At 42.3% G+C, this 22,135-nt stretch overlaps 1 protein-coding gene across 1 annotated transcript; it reads left to right on the forward strand.

Moving 5' to 3' along the window:
* Nucleotides 1-19,871: 19,871 nt before the first annotated feature.
* Nucleotides 19,872-20,492, forward strand: LOC139835506 (uncharacterized). Its single transcript, XM_071825363.1, has one exon. It carries the CDS (start codon nucleotides 19,872-19,874, stop codon nucleotides 20,490-20,492), a length of 621 nt encoding a protein of 206 aa, XP_071681464.1.
* Nucleotides 20,493-22,135: the final 1,643 nt, after the last annotated feature.

Consider the following 22,135-nt stretch of genomic DNA (forward strand, 5'->3'; position numbering starts at 1 on the left):
AGTCACAATTCTTGATACCCTCTGCAGAGGTGCGTTACTTTACCCCACAAGAGATCTTAACCATGTTGCCGGCCGAGAGTATGTCCCCGTCCACACTTCCTTTGGTGTGAGGCCCAGTATAAGATCCAAGCCAATCACTGCCTTCTCCGCGACCCTGCAAACCCACCCTTTTGTCCAACCGTACACCTCAGTGAGACTTCCCCGATAATACGGCTTTACTCATGGTGTACTCCGGACAATCCCTCATAGATCGAAGAGCTTATCATCACTAATGGATGGGGATTTAAAAGGATTTCCCAACCTATTGCGGCAGTGCCTCAGCACCCCACCGCTCTCCGATCCGTTGGCGTGCGAAGGAAAAGATACAGCTGACTTCCCCAGAGCCATATAGATCTTATGGATAACGCGATATGTACGGCGCTAGAATCACTGGACGGCATTGGTAATTAATCCTAGGGTGATATAACCCATGCAATGGAACCTCCACCATATCAACACATACCATGGTTCCATTGCCCACCACATAGTCATATTCATAATTGTAAAATAATACTTTGCTTTTCAATGCATGAGTGATAAGTATAGTACTTTGCATATAGTTTGATACAAATAATCAAATGACATGAGCAAGCGATGAACTTGCCTTTCTTGACTGCAAGATTATGCAGGCAAAAGCTTCGATACGTGATAACTCCAAATTCTGAAATACCATCATCGTCCGGTAAGGACAATGTTTAAAGAACTAGCAAAGATGCTATAATGCATAGTATGAGATGCAATCGTCCCGAGCGTAACTTAACCTCAATGATTTAGGATGTATGAGTTGTAAAGATTTCTTTAGGGTGTGTTGCACTTTTAGAATGGTTCTCAAACAAGGTTCTTATTAGGGTTTGGTGATATTAGCATCATATCCAAGTGATATAAGACATCATAACAATTACACACATAAAGAATAGTGGTGAAATAATATATAAAGAACAGTTGTCAATTTTAAGTTCTACAGAACATGGTTGATGATTACTTATACTATACTTCAAAAGAATAACTTTTGAAGAACATGTTAGTTAAGAAATAATGAGTATTTCAAAGAAGAACTATGGCTTCTATGGTTTGATTGACATTTGTACTTCAAAAGAATAACTTTTGAAGAACAGGTTAAATAAGAATATGAACTACTATACATAGGAGCTATGTAACTCTAGGGTTTACTATTGAGTTCATTTAGTTATACTAATATAAACTAGTTGGGTTCTTAAATAGAATGGGTTTCTATATAGCAAGTATTAGTAAGGTTATTACTATGGTTTCCCATATACATCATATCAAAGGATGGTTATTTAAGATGGTTCTATAAATTAGCTATTAGGGTTTACTATGGTTTCACAATTGTTTTACTAAATAGTCTCTAATGGTTTCTAAGTTAAGTGGCTTATCATTTCCTAAGTAGGGTTTAGTAGAATAGGAGCATGTGATGTGATTTGCTACACAAGGTTGATACTAGGGTTCATAATTATAGTTCTACTAAATTATGATGATTAAGGTTGATCCTAATGGTGTGGTATATAGGATTGATGATCAATGGTGCTAACATGCGGTAACAAGCTAGGGTTTATACCTAGGTGATACTAGTGAATCATATAGGTTTTAATTAAGAATAGGAACATGAAATGACAAGCTCATGTGAATTGGTTTTATGTTGATGGATCATGATTATGCATTCATTGGTTACTTATCAAGGTTATACAAGTAAGGTTGAAGCTTATAATCATATGGGCTAAACCCCAGGGTTTTAGGGTTGCACTAATTTAGGATGATCACATGAAATAATGGAATCCAGATTCTAACTTATAATTAAAATTGGGGTTTCTAAATTATGATCCAATTCTTAAAGTAATACTTGGTTTTAGAATTAATGTGATTAAGTACTTGAAATAAAGTTATTAATAATTTTAACATGCTATTAATTTTTAGAGGGTTTAAGAATTAAAATAATTACTAGTTAGGGTTTAATTAAAAATCAGGGTTTCCTAATTGTTATTTGGGTTTAAAATAATTACTTATTAACTAAAGATGTTTAAGTAAATAATTGTTGGGCTACCAAAATAATATTGGCTTATAATATTTTCTTGAGTTATTACTATTTAAAGAAAATAGAAAATAGTAATTTGTAATTAGGGTTTATGAATTACCACTAATAATTAAGTTAATGCAAATATGATAAAGAAAATTAATCCTAACATTTTAATTAGTTACTGAATAGTTAAAATTTAATTTTTGAAACTTCATTAATTATTGAATTCAAATTGTGTTTTAAATAAATGAAATGGCATAATTGACAAAGTTAAAAATAAGTGAATTTTTATTTTGACACACATTTTTGTTTTATATTTTATTTGGGTAGAGTTTATTTTTGTGAGCATTTTGATATATTATTCATAATTTTCTGAGTTGAAATGGATTTGATAAAATTTCTCAAAGTTTAAGCATTTTTCTGGAATTTGAAATAAAACTAAAATACTAGAGGTACCGATCTGGATCTAACCTTAGTCACAGACAGGTGGGGTCGTTGACTAGGTCAGTTGCCACGATGGCAACTACCAGTCAACAGGCACACGGGACCCCACCGCCACGTTGGCGTTGCCGGCGGTTAAACGCCGGCGACCAAATCACGGCGGCGCTAGCGCTACAGAGTCCCCTGGGATGCGCGGATTAGTGCACCCGCATCCCCACGACACGCTGATCACGATGGTAGAGGTACCCCCGACGGATGTTCACCGGAGCATCGCCGGCGGCACCCATCTGCGGCGATTTACTCCGGCGAGTCTCGGAATGGAAGCTACGGTGAACCAAATGATGCAAATAAACAGCCAATGGATGCGCAAGCTCACCGTGATTCTGATGGACTGCTCGACGGCGTTGATCGTTGACGGTGGTGACGACACGATCAAGGATTCCGATGATCACCGGGGAAAGGGAACGAGTCAATGGCGTCGATTTGGGGCTCCATTCTTCGATTCCTCGCTCGAGGATGATCAACAGAACCAGGCGCTCCTCCTCAACCAGAGATCATGCGCCGGGGTGGTCTGAATCGGCGGCTAGCCGGAGAATAGCCGTCGGTGAGTTTCGTTGATTGCGAGAGATAGAGGGATGGAGAAAGCCAGAGAGTGAGCGGCGGAGCATTAGGGTTTCCTGGCGAAGCTCTGTGCATATTTATAGGACAAATGGTGGTCGGCAACGCCGGCTCGACGTCGGAGATGGTCGGGATGCACAGCGAGGTTGGAGCTTGTTCTGAGCGCGAATCTTGATGGTTTTGGATAGGCTCGGACGCGAACAAGCTTGGAGGTGCCTCTGAGATGATCTCTGGTGTCCGGGGTCAGGCTTATCGTCGGCGGGGACGTGGCCGAGCTCGCCGTCGCCGTGTCGTCTGCGGGGAAGAAGAAGAAACTTCTTTTCTTCCTCGCCGAAACGGTACGGTGGACTGGGTGGCTTTGTTGCTGGGCTGGGCCAGTGCTAGGCTGTGTTGGCCTGCTACGGGGCTGGTCCTGGGCTGCTGCTGGGCTGCACGGCCAGGTAAGCCAGGTGAGCTTTCCCTCTCTTTTCTCTTTTAAATTTCTGTTTTGTTTTCTATTTTCTTGTTTGAATTCAAATTTGAATTCTGTGTGAATTTGCAGGTTCTTAAATATGTGAATCTTAACAGAACTTGATAGTGCTACTTGCTGCATATTTGTTTCGTTCAAACAAATATTTAATATTTGATTATGTTAATGCTTTGGTGAAGTACAAATAAAGTAGATATGTTTCAATGGTTTATCTCAATTCTCTTTTATTTAGAAACCAAATTTGTTTAAATGGTTTGGAATATGATAACATGTGACTAGTGACAATATTATTAGGTTTAACTAATGTGCTTAACAATATGGATTATTCTCATATAATTTTTATTATAGTAAGAGTTTCAATTAAATGGTGTGGAGAATAGAAGGATTCATGATTTTATGTGAAGAATTATTTCTAGGGTTTAAGAAGATGGTTGAATAAACTCAATTAAGATATATCCTATGCTCATCAAATTCAATTCACTTGCTAAGGTGATTCTTATTTTATTAAACACTACTCTATTTGGTACACTAAACAATTTCTTTGGAAGGCAAAATAGAATCTAATATTGGTTCACTCTACTCACTTAAATGGCACTAAAGTACTTAGGTATATAGGCCTTGGTTTTATACTTGTGATCCATGATACACAAGTTAGGACATAATATTTTATGTGGGTTAGTTCCATATGACAAGGTTTATGGTTTTGGGAATACTTCACTATTTGAAGTATTGAATAGGCATGAGGCATGGCAGGGTTTTACTTATAATCCAAAGTTAATCCATGGGTTGGAATTCAAATGTAATCTAGGGTTTAAGTAGTGATTACCAATGTGATACACAACTAGGATTAAAATATGAGCATAAGCTTTGGTATGTTTAATTGACTAGGGTTATCCTCCTCACTTAGGTAGAATTATTGTATCAAGGCAATGTTAGGTTGGTCTCAAATGTTTGGATAGGCAAGGTTTAGATACCATATCAATACTACTCTATACAAGGCATGAGTATTGGTTTGGTTAACTACTAATGAGTTACTTATTATTTCATGTGAAGAATGAGATCTAGGCATCACATATATAGGTTTAACTTGTCATCTCAATTTATAAGATAAGATCATGCATTAGACATGATCCACTTATTCCTCACTAATCTCTCCTCTTTAATACTTCTCTCAACACACTCACTTAGATTCTTAGGGTTTGTGATCATCACCCAATTTGTAATGATCAAAGTATTGGCTGCATAACAATTCATTGGTGAATTATGGTCTCTCTCCAAGATTAAGTATAAATCCATATACTTGAGTACACCTCTTTATGTTGAGCTCTTCTGAATAGGTAGGGTTCCCCTAGGGTTTATGATCATTACCAAGTTGTAATGATCACAACACTTGCCTTTCTATATTTACTAGAAGAATAGATTCTTACTAAGTCAATTAGAGTTTAGTACTTGACTCATATTTATAATAACATTGGTTAGTATCCACAATTACCTCACTTGGATTTGTTTTAAATACTAAGCTAGGTTCTATTGAATGCATATTATAAGCATATGAATAGTTCTATCCTTTCTCTAGGTTTAATGGTAGGAGTTAGGAAACAAGGTTGAAATGGTCAAAGTTAATGAAGAATGAATATGCATGTTCTTGAGTTGGTTCAAGTATTATAGTTGAAAAGATATACCATGTGACTCATGGTATGAACATTTATTTAGTAGAAAACATGGATAAGATAAGTAAAGAATAGTTTCTTAATTAATTGTGTTCTTTGATTTATGGTTGAATAATTATTCATGTGTTGTTGTAAGGAATGGCATGTTGAGATCCTTTATAAGATCTTGTAGTTGATCCTTACTTAAGGTGTTGTTTGTTGTAAATCTACTTCTATTTGATCTAACCCATAGATCAAATCATCTCTACCCAAAATAAGGTTTTAGCAAAGATCACAGTGAAGTTTATAGCGCTTGACTTGATGATCTACTTCAATTCCAGCAAGTCAAGTGAAACTTCAGGTACTGTGGTAAGTTTTATTTGAAGCGCGAAAATTCCCCGGATTTTCTATGCATGAATGCAATGCACACTTTGGTGTCCTCTCATTTTGTAGCCTCTAAACCTGGGATATTACAGTAAGCCTCTTGTATAACTAGCTTGTTGATTAATAGATGATCATAGTTTCATGATCATGAACATTGGATGTTATTAATAACAAGGTTATGTCATTATGTGAATGATGTAATGGACACACCCAATTAAGCGTAGCATAAGATCACGTCATTAAGTTATTTGCTATAAGCTTTCGATACATAGTTACCTAGTCCTTTTTACCATGAGATCATGTAAATCACTTATACCGGAAAGGTACTTTGATTACATCAAACGCCACTGCGTAAATGGGTGGTTATAAAGATGGGATTAAGTATCCGGAAAGTATGAGTTGAGGCATATGGATCAACAGTGGGATTTGTCCATCCCGATGACGGATAGATATACTCTGGGCCCTCTCGGTGGAATGTCGTCTAAATAGCTTGCAAGCATATGAATGGTTCATAAGAGACCACATACCACGGTACGAGTAAAGAGTACTTGTCAGGAGACGAGGTTGAACAAGGTAAAGAGATATCGATGATCAAACCTCGGACAAGTAAAATATCGCGTGACAAAGGAAATCGGTATCGTATGTGAATGGTTCATTCGATCACTAAGTCATCGTTGAATATGTGGGAGCCATTATGGATCTCCAGATCCCGCTATTGGTTATTGGTCGGAGAGAATTCTCAACCATGTCTACATAGTTCGCGAACCGTAGGGTGACACACTTAAGGTTTGATGTCGTTTAAGTAGATATGGATATATGGAATGGAGTTCGAAGTTTTGTTCGGAGTCTCGGATGGGATCCAGGACATCACGAGGAGGTCCGGAATGGTCCGGAGAATAAGATTCATATATAGGAAGTCATTTTCTAGGTTTGAAAATGATCCGGTATTTTTCCAGGAAGGTTCTAGAAGGTTCTAGAAGAGTCCGGAAGAAATCGGCATGGAAGGTAGAGGGACTCCACCCACCTTGGCCGGCCAGCCTAAGGGAGGAGGAGTCCCAAGTGGACTCCTCCCCATGGTGGCTGGCCACCCCACCAAGGAAAGGGGGGAGTCCCACTCCCCCTAGGTTTGGTCACATGGAAAGTTTTATGGTGGGTCTTATTCGGAGACTTTGACCTAAACCTTCGGGCTTCCACCTATATAAAGAGGGGAGGGGAGGGGCTGGCCGGCCACACCAAGACCACCATGGCCGCACCCCCTCAATGCTGCCCTAGCCAGCGCCCCCTCTCCCAAACCCTAGCGGTTCCCTCCTGCCTCTCCCTCCCACATAGCTTAGGCGAAGCTCTGTCGGAGATCTCCACCACCACCGCCACCACGCCGTCGTGCTGCCGGGATTCCGAGGAGGATCTACTACTTCCGCTGCCCGCTGGAACGGGGAGAAGGACGTCGTCTTCATCAACACCGAACTTGTGACCGAGTACGGAGGTGCTGCCCGATTGTGGCACCGTGATCAAGATCTTCTACGCGCTTTTGCAAGCGGCAAGTGATCGTCTACCACAGCAACAAGAGCCTACTCTTGTAGGCTTTGGAAATCTTCAAGGGTGAGTCTTGATCATCCCCTCGTTGCTCCCGTCTTCTAGATTGCATCTTGGCTTGGATTGCGTTCTCGCGGTAGGAAATTTTTTGTTTTCTATGCAACGAATCCCTACAATAATTGGAGCATTGACATATTGAATCCACTTGTCGATTTTCCTATCAACATGACTAACTAGCTGATTAGATAACCAAGTTGTGAAATTTGCAACATATTAGACCACCACATGGTGGAAACTGCAAAAAAAAGTCAAAGTGGTGGTTTGTGCAACATATAGAGCAGTATATGGTAGTACAAGATGAATGTGCACTGCTGTGGGCCCATGGTAACATTCGCTTATATCATGATGATGGCAAAGGATCTTTTCTCTGCTGAAACTATCCAGAGCTGATTTGACGAGACAAAATACAGCTCCACGGCGTGCAACGACAGCTATACAATACATTAGCTTCTTCTCGGGTCACACGCCTTCACGACAGGTGCAAGAAGTGCAGAAGAGACCAGAGAGAGAAGGAACGCCTGTAGTACTCGTATATTGATTTCAATTCACATTGTTTTTTTGTCTGCCTCTCCGTCTTCTTCATCTCCATCTTATCTAGCGACCCCGCCTACACCAGTAGCCCCTGCACCACTGATACGTCTCCAACGTATCTATAATTTCTTATGTTCCATGCTAGTTTTATGACAATACCTACATGTTTTACTCACACTTTATAATGTTTTTATGCATTTTCTGGGACTAACCTATTAACAAGATGCCGCAGTGCCAGTTCCTATTTTCTGCTGTTTTTGATTCCAGAAAAGTTAGTTTACGAATATTCTCGGAATTGGACGAAACAAAAGCCCACGGCCCTATTTTCCACGGAGTGTTCCAGAAGACCGAAGAAGAGTCGAGGAAGGGCAGCATGGGGCCCACACCATAGGGCGGTGCGGCTGTGGGGCCCCCCGCGCCGACATATGGGGAGGGAGCCTCCTGGCTCCCCCGGCTCTGCCCCTTCGCCTATATAATCCTCCCGACGTGAAAACCCTATCACCGAGAGCCATATTCCACGAAGAGTTCCGCAGCGCCGCCGCCATCGACAACAAGTTTCGGGGGACAGAATCTCTGTTCCGGCACGCCGCCGGGACGGGGAATTGCCCCCGGAGTCATCTCCATCGACACCACCGCCATCTTCATCGCCGCTGCTGACTCCCATGATGAGGAGGGAGTAGTTCTCCCCCGAGGCTGAGGGCTCTACTGGTAGCTATGTGGTTCATCTCTCTCTCCCATGGTGTGATCTTTATGTGATCATGAGCTTTGTAATCTAGTTGAATATGTAGATGTTACTCTTGTCTATTATGCACTCTAGAGGTTACTTTAATATGAACTCCGGAGTCACTCTCCACGGTGTGATGGTGACAGTGTGCGCATCGTGTGTGATTCCTTTATGATGTTGTGGAGCTTGTTTACTCCGGCTTGAGGTGTGCTTTTGCAGCCCTACACAATGAATGGTGTTTGTTATCCAACAAGAGAGTGTTTGAGAGTAGCATTTATTTATTCAATTATGTGATCATTGTTGAGAGTGTCCACTAGTGAAAGTATGATCCCTAGGCCTTGTTTCTAAGCATTGAAACACCGTTTCCAACAAGTTCTGCTACATGTTCGCTTGCTGCCATTTTTATTTCAGATTGCAATTACTACTTATAATCATCCGTATTACTTGTATTTCAATATCTTTTCGCCAAACTAGTGCACCTATACATCTGACAAGTGTATTAGGTGTGTTGGGGACACAAGAGACTTCTTGTATCTTAATTGCAGGGTTGCTTGAGAGGGATATCTTTGACCTCTAGCTCCCTGAGTTCGATAAACCGTGGGTGATTCACTTAAGGGAAACTTGCTGCTGTTCTACAAACCTCTGCTCTTGGAGGCCCAACACTGTCTACAGGAATAGAAGCGTGCGTAGACATCAAGCTACTTTTCTGGCGCCGTTGCCGAGGAGGTAAGGTAAAGGTATTCACATCCTCCGACTACTAAGCTATTTCCTAACACTGTTGCCGGTGTGTGAGTGCTCGAAGTTATTTCCTTTAGATTCTGCAATTGCATCTTTTTGTTTCTTGTTTTTATTTTTCACTAGTTAGGCATAATGGAAAACAACAACAAATTTAGTGAGCTTTTTAATCTTTTTCCTGAGTTAAGACATGAATTGTTTGATGCGAAAATTAAAAAACCTATGGAACCTTATTTGCATGCTAGTAGCAATGTTATTAGTATGAACGCAATTACTGCTAATGATATGGAAAAGTCTAAGCTTGGGGAAGCTAGTTTTTATGATCTTTTTAGCTTCCCAGCTTTAGGGGAGAAAATTTGCTCTGATAATACTTTATCTCCCATATGCGATAACTCTAATGATGCTTGTGATATTTTAAATCCACCTACTGAAAGTATTCCTTTCAAGATACCTACGAAAATTGTTAAACTTGCTATGAACAATTGCTATTTTGGAGATGGGACTGTCCATCCTAGTGATCATTTACTCTTTATACATGAATTATGCGAGTTGTTCAAGAGTGCAGGTATTTCAAAGGACCAAGTTAAGAGGAAGCTATTCTCTATATCTCTGAAGGGCAGAGCTGCGGAATGGTATAGGATGCTGAAGAATGGTCGATCTATTGGTTGGGAGGAAATTGTACCTCTCTTTTATTCTAAATTTTATCCTCCTCATGAAGTGCATGTTGATAGGAATTACATTTATAACTTTTAACCTCGCGATGGAGAGAGTATTTCCCAAGCATGGGGGAGATTGAAGTCACTAATGCTCAAATGTCCCATTCATGAGCTCCCCGGTAATGTTATTATTAATAATTTTTATGCAAGGCTTTCAGGACACCACAAGGACTATCTCGATGCCGGTTTGGAGGGATCTTTCACAAGCAAGTAGGTTGAAGCTAAGTGGAATCTTCTCGAAGAAATTCAAAGGAATACTGAAAATTGGGATAATGACAAAGGTAAAGAATCAGGTATAAACTACGAGTATGATTGCATTAAGTCTTTCGCTCAAACTGCTGATTTTCAAGAGCTTAGTGCTAAATAGGGTCTTGATCCTCAAATTATGGTCGATTGCTATAGAGCCTTTGCTTATCATATTAATGTTCCTAAAGAAAATTGGTACATGTATCATGAACCTTTTAAAGACATCAGCATGAAGGATGAAACTATTATTAATGATTGCAATGAACATGCTCAAACTTCTGAAAATGCTATTTCCTATAAGCATGTTAATTTTTGTGGAGTTCATAGACCTTGTGAAAAGAATAAAATTGAAGAAGAATATTGTATCCATCACAGGAATGAAAAAACTAGAAAGTGGTCTAGGGCTCTAGATGATATTGGTGAAAAAGTTTGTGCCCTCTATCCTTTTATTTGTGAACTTTGCCATAGAGTGGGTCATTTTAATTTTCAATGCTCCTCCAATGATAATTCGAACCTCATGAGTGCTGCAAATTTGTATTGTGATGATGAAATCACTCCTAATCAGCATGATGAACTTACTTTATTTTTGGGGTGTGAAGAGTTATCAAGAAAAATTTCTTTGTTAGATATGAGTGATCTTGATATGAATAGTGTGTTGCATGTATGTTATCTCTATTGTGTTAATAATTGCCATGCCAACACCTACATACAAAGTGTTATAAAGGATGGGACTTTACCAAAATATGACAGGACTAATATGTGTTTTGTTCTTATTAATGAAAGAGAGGTATCCTCCCAAGTTTCTTCTATTGTTTGTAATAATAGACCAGGTTATGTGGAGAAGCTTCCTTTCAAGCCTCTCCCTCCTAAAGAGGAAAAGAAGAAGAAGAAGAAGGGAACGGAGAAGAAGAAGAAGAAGAAGAAGAAGAAGAAGAAGAAGAGGGGGAATAAAAAGAAAGAGGTAACGACATATCCCCGCGTGTATGAGATAACGATAGGTAACCGTAAGTATGTTGCTCCTAATGATTATTATGATAATGAATCTGAGTACAATGATCTTCCTATGCCCTTTACCTATATTAGTGATCATGATTTGGAAGAGCACACTACTTTTGATACTGAAAATCTCTTTGGTACCGATTATGAAAGTAATGATGTTAGCACTATCCATGTTCCCTCAAACGATGATATTGAAAGCTTTAAGCTTGGGGATGTTGTGCTTGAAGATCCTATATTTGAGACCTTTACTTTTAGTGAAAATGATGATATTATATCTTCGGGATTAGATAATCGTTATAGAGATGGCTATGACACAAGTTATAATTATCCTTATGAAACTTTTCATAGTTATGATGGGATTTCCAAAAACCATCCCCTTAGTATGCAACTTGTTTACCATGTTCAAATTCTTGATAATGATCCTGCTCCAATTACTATTAATGAGAAGAGTTTTTCTTATGCCCAAAATAATGATACTTTTATGCATATGAACCATGATAAGAATGTTTTAAGTGATGGTTATATTGTGGATTTCATCAATGATGCTACTGAAAGTTATTATGAGAGAGGTAAACATGGTTATATGCATCTTAATAATATTAAGTTTCCCCTCTTTATGTTGAGAATCATGAAGTTGCGTTTGTGTTGCCTTTCTATGCTTGTTGCTTTGTGCTTTCAGTACTTGTACCCTTACAAGATTATTTTTCATAGGAAGAGGGTTAGACTTAAAAGTGTTTCATACTTGCTTTTTGATGCTCTCTTTGCTTCAACTCTTATTTCTTGTGTCAGCATCTTTTAAAAATCACTGCGCCTAGCTGAAAGGCGTTAAAGAAAAGCGCTTATGGGAGACAACCCATTATTTTATTTCTGCAATTTTTGTTTTATATTTGAGTCAAGGTGTTTGTTACTACTGTAGCAATACCTTTGTATCTTTATTTTCTTGCATGGTTGTGCCAAGTAAAGTCTTTGATAGAAAAGTTGATACTAGATTTGGATTTCTGCGCAGAAACAGATTTTTAGCTGTCACGAATTTGAGCTTTCCTCTCTGTAGAAAACTCGTAAAATGCTGAAAAAATTCATGATTAATCCTCAGATATGTACGCAACTTTCGTTCAACTAGAGCTTTTCCATCTGAGCAAGTTAAGTTCTCGAAAAAATTTGTCTTTACGGACTGTTCTGTTTTGACAGATTCTGCCTTTTATTTCGCATTGCCTCTTTTACTGTGTTTGAGTGGATTTATTTGCTCCATTAAATTTCAGTAGCCTTGGGTAATGTCCAGAAGTGTTGAGAATGATTGTGTCCTTGCTGAATATGTGAATTTTGTATTATGCACTAACCCTCTAATGATATTGCTTTGAGTTTAGTGTGAAGGAAGTTTTCAAGGATCAAGAGAGGAGGATGATATAATATGATCAAGAAGAGTGAAAAGTCTAAGCTTGAGGATACCCCCGTGGTTCATCCCTGCATATTTCAAGAAGACTCAAGCGTCTAATTTTGGGGATGCCCAAGGCATCCCCTTCTTCATCAAAACTTATCAGGTCGCCTCTAGTGAAACTATATTTTAATTCCGTCACATCTTATGTGCTTTACTTGGAGCGTCTGTGTGCTTTTATTTTCATTTTATTATTTTCATTCTCTGAATAAAATCGGATCCTAACATGCTTGTGTGGGATAGAGATACGCTCCGCTTTTTCATTTGAACACTTGTGTTCTTCGTTTATTTTTCATGTTCATGGCGAAAGCTGAAAGCCGCAGCACTTATTGTTATTTTTTTGGAAACAGAAAATGCTTCATGTGGTAATTGGTATATTGTCTTGAATAATTTGATACTTGGCAATTGTTTTGAGCTCTCAAGTAGATCATGTTTAAGCTCTTGCATCATGTAGTTTAAATCTATTAGTGGAGAACTACCGTAGAGCTTGTTGAAATTTGGTTTGAATGATTGGTCTCTCTAAGGTCTAGATATTTTCTGGTAAAAGTGTTTGAACAACAAGAAAGACAGTGTAGAGTCTTATAATGCTTGCAATATGTTCTTATGTAAGTTTTGCTGTACCGGTTTATACTTGTGTTTGCTTCAAACAACCTTGCTAGCCAAAGCCTTGTACTGAGAGGGAATAATTCTCGTGCATCCAAAACCTTGAGCCAAAACCTATGCCATTTGTGTCCACCATAACTACCTACTATGTGGTATTTTTCTGCCATTCCAAGTAAATACTTCATGTGCTACCTTTCAAAAATTCATTCCTTGTTTTTGCAATACATAGCTCATGGGAAAGTAGCATAAAAAACTATTGTGGTAAGGAATATGTCGCCTGTGTATCTTAGTTCTTATAAGTTGCTTGTTGAGTGGTAACCATGTTATCTGGGGACGCCATCAACCTGTCACACCTTTGTTGAATATCATGTGAGTTGCTATGCATGTTCGTCTTGTCTGAAGTAAGGGAGATTTTCCATGATTTAAATGGTTTGAGTATGCATATTGTTAGAGAAGAACATTGGGCCGCCAACCAAAGCCATGTATCATGGTGGAAGTTTCAGCTTGGACATTAATCCTCAAATCTCTTATGAGAATATTATCTGTCGTTGAATGCTTAAAGCATAAAAGAGGAGTCCATTATCTGTTTTCTATGTTGTCCCGGTATGGATGTCCTCAAGTTGAGATCTATCAAAATCAAGAAATCTAATGTGATTTATCTCCTTGGACCTTTGTATAGGTGGCATAGAGGTACCCCTTTGTGACACTTGGTTGAAACATATGTAATGCAATGATAATCCATGGAAATCCGATCTAATTAGGACAAGGTGCGGGCACTATTAGTATTCGATGCATGAGGCTTGCAACTTATAGGAAGTTTTATACATAACCCATATGAATTATTACTACCGTTGACACAATTGTTTCCATGTTTTCAAAATAAAAAGCTCTAGCACATGATTTAATCCCTGCTTCCCTCTGCGAAGGGTCTTACTTTTACTTTATGTTGAGTCAGTTTACCTACTTCTTTCTATCTTAGAAGCAAACATTTGTGTCAACTGTGTGCACTGATTCTTACATGCTTACTTATTGCACTTATTATATTACTTTGTGTTGACAATTGTCCATGAGATATGCATGTTGAAAGTTGAAAGCAATTGCTGAAACTTAAATCTTCCTTTGTGTTGTTTCAAAACCTCTTATTAAGAATCTATTGCTTTATGAGTTAACTCTTATGCAAGAATTTTTTATGCTTGTCTTGAAAGTACTATTCATGAAAAGTTTTTGCTATATGATTCAGTTGTTTAGTCATTATCTTTTTGTTAGCAAACTATATACCATTGCTTTGGGTCACTTCATTCATCTCATATGCTTTACAATAGTGTTGATCAAGATTATGTTGGTAGCATGTCACTTCAGAAATTATTATTTTTATCGTTTACCTACTCGAGGGCGAGTAGGAACTAAGCTTGGGGATGCTTGATACGTCTCCAACGTATCTATAATTTCTTATGTTCCATGCTAGTTTTATGACAATACCTACATGTTTTACTCACACTTTATAATGTTTTATGCATTTTCTGAGACTAACCTATTAACAAGATGCCGCAGTGCCAGTTCCTATTTTCTGCTGTTTTTGATTCCAGAAAAGTTAGTTTACGAATATTCTCGGAATTGGACGAAACAAAAGCCCACGGCCCTATTTTCCACGGAGTGTTCCAGAAGACCGAAGAAGAGTCGAGGAAGGGCAGCAGGGGGCCCACACCATAGGGCGGCGCGGCTGTGGGGCCCCCCGTGCCGACATATGGGGAGGGAGCCTCCTGGCTCCCCCGACTCTGCCCCTTCGCCTATATAATCCTCCCGACGCGAAAACCCTATCACTGAGAGCCATATTTGACGAAGAGTTCCGCAGCGCTGCCGCCATCGACAACAAGTTTTGGGGGACAGAATCTCTGTTCCGGCACGCCGCCGGGACGGGGAATTGCCCCCGGAGTCATCTCCATCGACACCACCGCCATCTTCATCGCCGCTGCTGCCTCCCATGATGAGGAGGGAGTAGTTCTCCCCCGAGGCTGAGGGCTCTACCGGTAGCTATGTGGTTCATCTCTCTCTCTCCCGTGGTGTGATCTTTATGTGATCATGAGCTTTGTAATCTAGTTGAATATGTAGATGTTACTCTTGTCTATTATGCACTCTAGAGGTTACTTTAATATGAACTCCGGAGTCACTCTCCACGGTGTGATGGTGACAATGTGCGCATCGTGTGTGATTCCTTTATGACGTTGTGGAGCTTGTTTACTCCGGCTTGAGGTGTGCTTTTGCAGCCCTACACAATGAATGGTGTTTGTTATCCAACAAGAGAGTGTTTGAGAGTAGCATTTATTTATTCAATTATGTGATCATTGTTGAGAGTGTCCACTAGTGAAAGTATGATCCCTAGGCCTTGTTTCTAAGCATTGAAACACCGTTTCCAACAAGTTCTGCTACATGTTCGCTTGCTGCCATTTTTATTTCAGATTGCAATTACTACTTATAATCATCCGTATTACTTGTATTTCACTATCTCTTCGCCGAACTAGTGCACCTATACATCTGACAAGTGTATTAGGTGTGTTGGGGACACAAGAGACTTCTTGTATCTTAATTGCAGGGTTGCTTGAGAGGGTTATCTTTGACCTCTACCTCCCTGAGTTCGATAAACCTTGGGAGATTCACTTAAGGGAAACTTGCTGCTATTCTACAAACCTCTGCTCTTGGAGGCCCAACACTGTCTACAGGAATAGAAGCGTGCGTAGACATCAACCACCGCCACCATGCCTTTTTCGGATCATCTCGAGCCACTTGTTTGATGGTACTAGTAGGAGTAGTGGACTTTTATCCATATCGCTCTACCAGCTGCCGCTTGCCCTGTCCTCCAATACCTCATACCCAAACGCCAGCGTCCCACTCCCACACCCCACACCCACTTTACCGCATCCTTCCAATGGTGAGATCGATCAATGAGAGTGGCAGTTCTTGGGTGTTTCCTGATGACCCCCTTGAAGAAATCGCATCCCGATGCGATGTCATCACCGCCGTGAGCCTCGTCGGTTCATGCAAGTTTTATCATGATTCAACAACACAAAGTGTAGCTCTGCCTGCATCTCAGCCGTTTGGCATGCCCTGTGTTCTTCATACTCACCAAAGTGAGGTACCGCCCATGCACAATCCCTTCTCCCACGTCAACTTCAAGCAGCAGGGTGAGCAGAAGGGCAAGCAGCAGGATGCGAAAGAGCAGAAGGGTACCTTGTGCCAACTGACGCCGCTGGATAGGATCTCTTCCGATGCCGTGATTCCAGATGATGGTACGGGCATGTGGGCAGACGCGAATGGAGATTGGATCGCCCTTCCTGGCTTCCCCTGGAATTGGGAGCTTGTCAATGTGTACACTGGTCGCTGGATTCCTCTACCACTAATACATGAATTTGAATCCACCCCGGATAAACTTGTGTTCGAGTCTAATGATCAACATCTTCAACTACTGAAGATAGCTATTTGCCGAGTTTCAACAACTGCTTCAAATTATACAAGTTTCTCTATTCTTGCCATCTTTAACGTGGTAATTGCAGTCCTTCACTGTGCTTCTAGTAGATAGATAGTTCTTGACAACCAGTTCATAACGTTCGGCTACTCCGATGCAATCATCCACAAGGGTATTGTATTTTCTATAACTCAGGCATGCGAAGTTTATGCATGGAATCATCTTTCTTGGGGTAATTTTTCTCATCTCATATGATGTGTTTTCGCTATTAGCTGCTAGTTTCAGATTTAGTTTTAGCCCTTTTCTTTTTGTTGTGCAATTTTCTGTCACGCCTATACCTTTCCCCCTCTATATTCAATCAAAATCAGCAGCGATATGCCTTTGAGTCAAAATAAAGTACTCCCTCCGATCCAAATCAACTTGACTCAGCTTTCTCTAGCGAGTGCGTCTAGCTAGACAAAGTTGAATCAATTAGTTTGTGCATATCTAGCTAGACACATCCAGTTGAGTCAATTAATATGGATCGGAGGAAGTATTTTAGCTAGTATCATTATTCATGTATGTAATCAACTAATCAAGTTTTGCCGAACTGACTTCAAGTTGTGCTTTCCTTTGCAAGGTTCTTTGTTGATCAGCACGACACCTATTCCGCCAGAACTTGATGAATAAGGTCCATACAATCTTGGCTCCTGGTGGTTAGCACGAGCTCCTGATGGTTCTAGACTTTTTCTGGTCCATACCTAGGGTGTTACTGATGGGCGGGATTATACTGGACTGCTTCAGGGTTTACATGCTGCTGCTACCTCTGAGGGTCGTCATGGTCGCACTATTCACGGTTATGGTAAGGGTTTACTTGGCTGCGAGGTGTATAACATGAACACGTGTCAGTTGATGCCATCGACGCCATGGAGGAGGATTATTTTCCTTGGATCATATTCTCTTCCTTGGAGGTGGCATTCATTTTGGGCTTTGGCCGGTGCTCATGTTCGGCGCATTGTGGGGCAGGTTTGGGCGGAGCATCGGCATGCCCTTTTCTTTTCTTCCCCGTTATCCCTGGAAAAACCTATCGTGGCAGTTCTTCTGCCCACATCCTAATTTCCCCTGCCTCTACTTGCCCATCCCGATTTGGGGAAGTCCTCACCCAGTTTCCTGGATGGGAGGTGTGCCAATCCCTGTCGTCCCTATCTCCGCTGCAGCCGCCATCCTACTCCGCCTCGTGGCCATCCCCGCCGGCCCTATCTTTGCTGCTGCCATCCTATCCTGCATCTGCGTCACCACATGGCCCCCATGTGCTACCAAATGTTCACCACCATCTTCCTTTCCACTGCGGGCTAGCTCCTTGAGAGGACAAACACGACGAGGATAGAAGCGATGGGTTGTCGGCGTCAGCAGCAGAATGGAGGCGGATTTCAGTCGAGGATGGCCCCTGCTTTTCGGCATCCGTGGGCGGTGCAGTGGCTGGATCGAAGCACTACCTGCCTTTAGACATGGCGGCCGGCATGCCCCCTGCCTCCATGCTTACGACGAGGTGTCGACTGTACTGAATATTGGCGAATCATTTGGACACATGAAGATCCAATGAAGACGAAGAGGGCATGGTGGTGAAATAATCTCATGGAGATTATGTTGATTTTGCAGTACATGCAGGGGAAGATGAAGGGCATGGTGGTGAAATAATCTCGTGGAGGAGTAAGGTCATATCCCTCTTTCTCTCTGTTCTCATCTCTGCTTAAAAGTTGTTGATTTTCATTGAGGTTCGAAACTGATAACAATGGGCATGGCACTTTGTAGCTAAGATAAAGGTTTGATCCGTCAACTGGTAGAAGATACTTATCGTAAGTTGTGTTTAATATTTTGTAGTTGATGTGCTATGGTGCGTATGTCTAGATAGATAGCTCATCGCATGTTTCCCAGATATCTAAATATTAGTTTCGTTTCTGATTTTTTTTGTCCCCTAATTCAATAGCCATCTTATAAGTTCAGGTGTCCATTGTTTCTGTTCATTCGCGTGGGTATGATTACAATTTCCAACAATATTATTCAATCTATTCACTACAGATCGCTGCAGGTTTTGCTACCAGGTTGTGTCATCTTGCTGTCGTCTACTGCATGTACAGGATTTCATGGAAGAAATAGGTATCAGGGAGCTCCACGCATCCATATGCTCTTTGTCAGCTAAAGTTCCATGTTCGCTTTAGACTACTCATAGTGGGAGTAACATAGGTAGTAACATCACACGTTTCAAGACGTTTTGGTGACATGTCATGATAATAAATGATGAAAGAAAGTGAGGTGGTAACTAGCTATGTTACCATAACATCACACTTTTCAAGACAACATGAGTCTACAATATAACAAATATTAGTTTGCATGACACCACACATATGTTACTCTCCACTATGAAGGTAGTAACATAGAATAGTAAACTCTATGTTACTCCACACTATGACTAGTCTTAGTCTTTCCACCTCATTTTCAAAATGTAATAAATACGGATTGTCTGTAAAAGCTCTAGGTGATAAACTCTGATGTGCATATGGAGGCAGGATTGGCCATCCGTCCTGTATTCTGACAATGATGGTCTACTAATGTTCAATGCGGGACATTCAAGGTATGCTAACCATCTATTGCACTTCCATGTGTGGTGGCGTGCAATTACTTTTTAAATACAATTTACTATGATGGGGTGGCCCCCCTCGACGGCCTCAACCGGGCCTTTATCACCCTCATCCCCAAGGAAGAAGAGGTGCTCACCGCTGACGGTTTCCGCCCCATCTCGCTCCAGAACTGCGTTATGAAGATTGTCACTAGGATCCTCACGACAAGGCTCCAGCAATACATTGAACGGATTATCTCTTTTGAACAATCGGGGTTCGTCAAAGGGCGAAACATAGTCGACAACTTCCTATATGCTGCAGATGTGATTCAGAGCTGTCATACCCGTAAAACCCCTGCAGTTGTGCTCAAGCTTGACTTTAAAAAGGCATTCGACTCCGTCAACTGGACTGCTTTAGACGCCATCATGGATGCTCGCGGCATTGGGACTCTTTTCCGGTCTTGGATTTCTGCTATTCTTACCACTGGACGGACCGCGTTCCCCCGGACGATGGATCTCCTGTAAGAACGGGCTGCGCCAAGGAGACCCGCTGTCCCCGTCCCCGTACCTCGCCGTCGCCGACTTGCTCCCGTGTCTCATTGCCATGGAAAGCTCCGAAGAGTCCCTGCTGCACCCTCTGGTGGACGACCTCCCATGCCCCGTTATCCAATACGCAGACGACACCCTGCTGATCCTGCGGGCCAAGCGCTCACAGGTCTGCCGCCTCAAAAAGATCCTCGACCTCTTCTCCCAAGCAACTGGCCTCCACATCAACTTCCACAAGAGCACCTTCGTCCCTGTTGGTGGGGTCCCGGACGACCTTGCCACCGATCTTGCCAGCATTTTGGGCTGCCCCGTCTCGTCCTTCCCCCAAACTTACTTGGGGCTACCCCTGTCGGACCACAAACTCCCCGCGTCGGCGCTGGAATTCCTGTCAGTCAAGATCTCCAAGCGCATCACTGGATGGTGTACGTCCCTACTCCCCATTGGCGGGCGTCTCACGCTCACTAATGCGGTCTTGTCCGCCCTACCGTCATTCGAAATGTCCGTCCTACCTATCCCAAGAGGGACCCTCGCGAAGATGGACAAGCCGCGGCGGGCGATGTTCTGGAAGGAAAAGGAGAAATGCTCTGGGGGCGACTGCCAGGTTGCCTGGGACTATGTCTGCCGGCTACGGTCCGAAGGTGTCCTCGGCGTAACGGATCTTGGCCTTCAGAACACATGACTCCAGCTGAAGGTCCTGCATGGTCTCTTCTCTGGGCGAGACTCCCCTTGGACTAGGTGGAGCTACCTCGGCGACCACCCCCATCCGGCCACGCCCGCTTGGAGGTGCTTTCAGGCGCTTCTCCCACTTTACCGCTCTATTACTAGGGTGGACCCCCGTGACGGGCGCTCGACCTCTCTCTGGCATGACTCCTGGAGCTCCATGGGCCCCCTATATGCGGCCCTGCCCGCAGCCTACTCGCATTGTCTCCGCCCCGTTGCCTCGGTTGCGGACACCCTCGGGCGCGGGGGTATTGATATCCCCGTCGCCCACCGCGTGACCATTTCCGCCGCCGGCGAGCTAGACTTTGTGCGCGCCTGCCTCTCGCGAATCTCGCTCACCATGACACCTGACATCCGTACCATCGCTCTCGGCCCTTCCACCGACTTCAGCACTGGAGACATCTACCGAGCCTTACACTCCTCGGGATGTGTCGTTCCCGGCCAGGAGGTCAACTGGGACTGCTTCGCTCCGCTCAAGGTGCGAGTGTTCTTCTGGATCCTCCGTCTCCAACGAACCAGAACTCGCGCCCTGCTACACCGTCTCGGGTGTGTGCCCTCCCCCAACTGCCTGTTCGGCCCAGGGGTTGTGGAGGACATTTCACACTTATTCGTCTGCTGTCCTCGCCTCGGACCCCTTTGGAACATCGTCTCTCCCTCGATGCGGCCCCGGGACGGCGCTGACCTACCAGCTCTCCTTGATGGCCTCTCCAAAGATCTACCACAAATGCACATCAAAGCGCGCAACACCGCCGTACTTTCTCTCCTTTGGTCCGTTTGGAAGTCCCGGAACAAGATGGTCTTCGACGCGGACCTCTTCTCTACTACCCGTGTAGTTGCTATGGTCGTTGACCACCTACGCCTTTGGACTGTCCGCGCCTCGGCTAAAGTCGACACGGGTCCCTTGCTAGCCTGGTGTCAGTCCATCTCTTAGCTTCCCCCCCCCCCCCCCCCCCTTGTAAACCCCCTTCCCCCTCGGGCGCGGTATGCCGCCCCGGATCCCCCCCTGGTGGGGGTCAGCACTTTGTATTCAACTTGTTTTTTTGATGAAATACATGAGTTCAGGTGGGCAAATCACCCCCCGTTGATTTCTCAAAAAAACAAATACAATTTACTCTTGCATACTTCTGTCCATAGTCTCCCAGCACATATTGAAGTCTCTACCCACAAGTTCTGAATTTTGATCTTCTGCTGGCAGAGAGTAAAAGCCTTTTTGTCAAACCCATGGGGAAATAAAGAAATCTATTTCTGTATCATACTTAAGGAAATATAGATGGGTGCTAAGCTGGTGTCACGAAAGTATATGTCTGCCATCATCTTAAGTGGAATGAACTGGAGTTCAAATATATGAAGAATGTCTATCGATCATGTGAACATGTTCCAATGGAGGATGTGATCATAGGAAGAAAAAAAGTCTGATCTGTTTTAAATGTGTAGCCTAAATTTCTTTTCATACTTGCAGGTGTTCATTTTACTTCTCTTTTACCATGTAAATTTTAGGAGTATTAAACTGTAAGCATCGACAGGTGAAAAACTAACAGCTGCATTTCAGTCCAAGGATGGGAGGCGGTTGCGAAGCGATGGAAACACCGCCGCCGCGCCCTT

Source organism: Lolium perenne, chromosome 2 (genome assembly GCF_019359855.2).
Source record: "Lolium perenne isolate Kyuss_39 chromosome 2, Kyuss_2.0, whole genome shotgun sequence".
Classification (NCBI taxonomy): domain Eukaryota; kingdom Viridiplantae; phylum Streptophyta; class Magnoliopsida; order Poales; family Poaceae; genus Lolium; species Lolium perenne.

Bases quoted from the DNA above. Each gene is read 5' to 3' on its own strand.
- LOC139835506 (XM_071825363.1), top strand. From the start codon at position 19,872: ATGGAAAGCTCCGAAGAGTCCCTGCTGCACCCTCTGGTGGACGACCTC.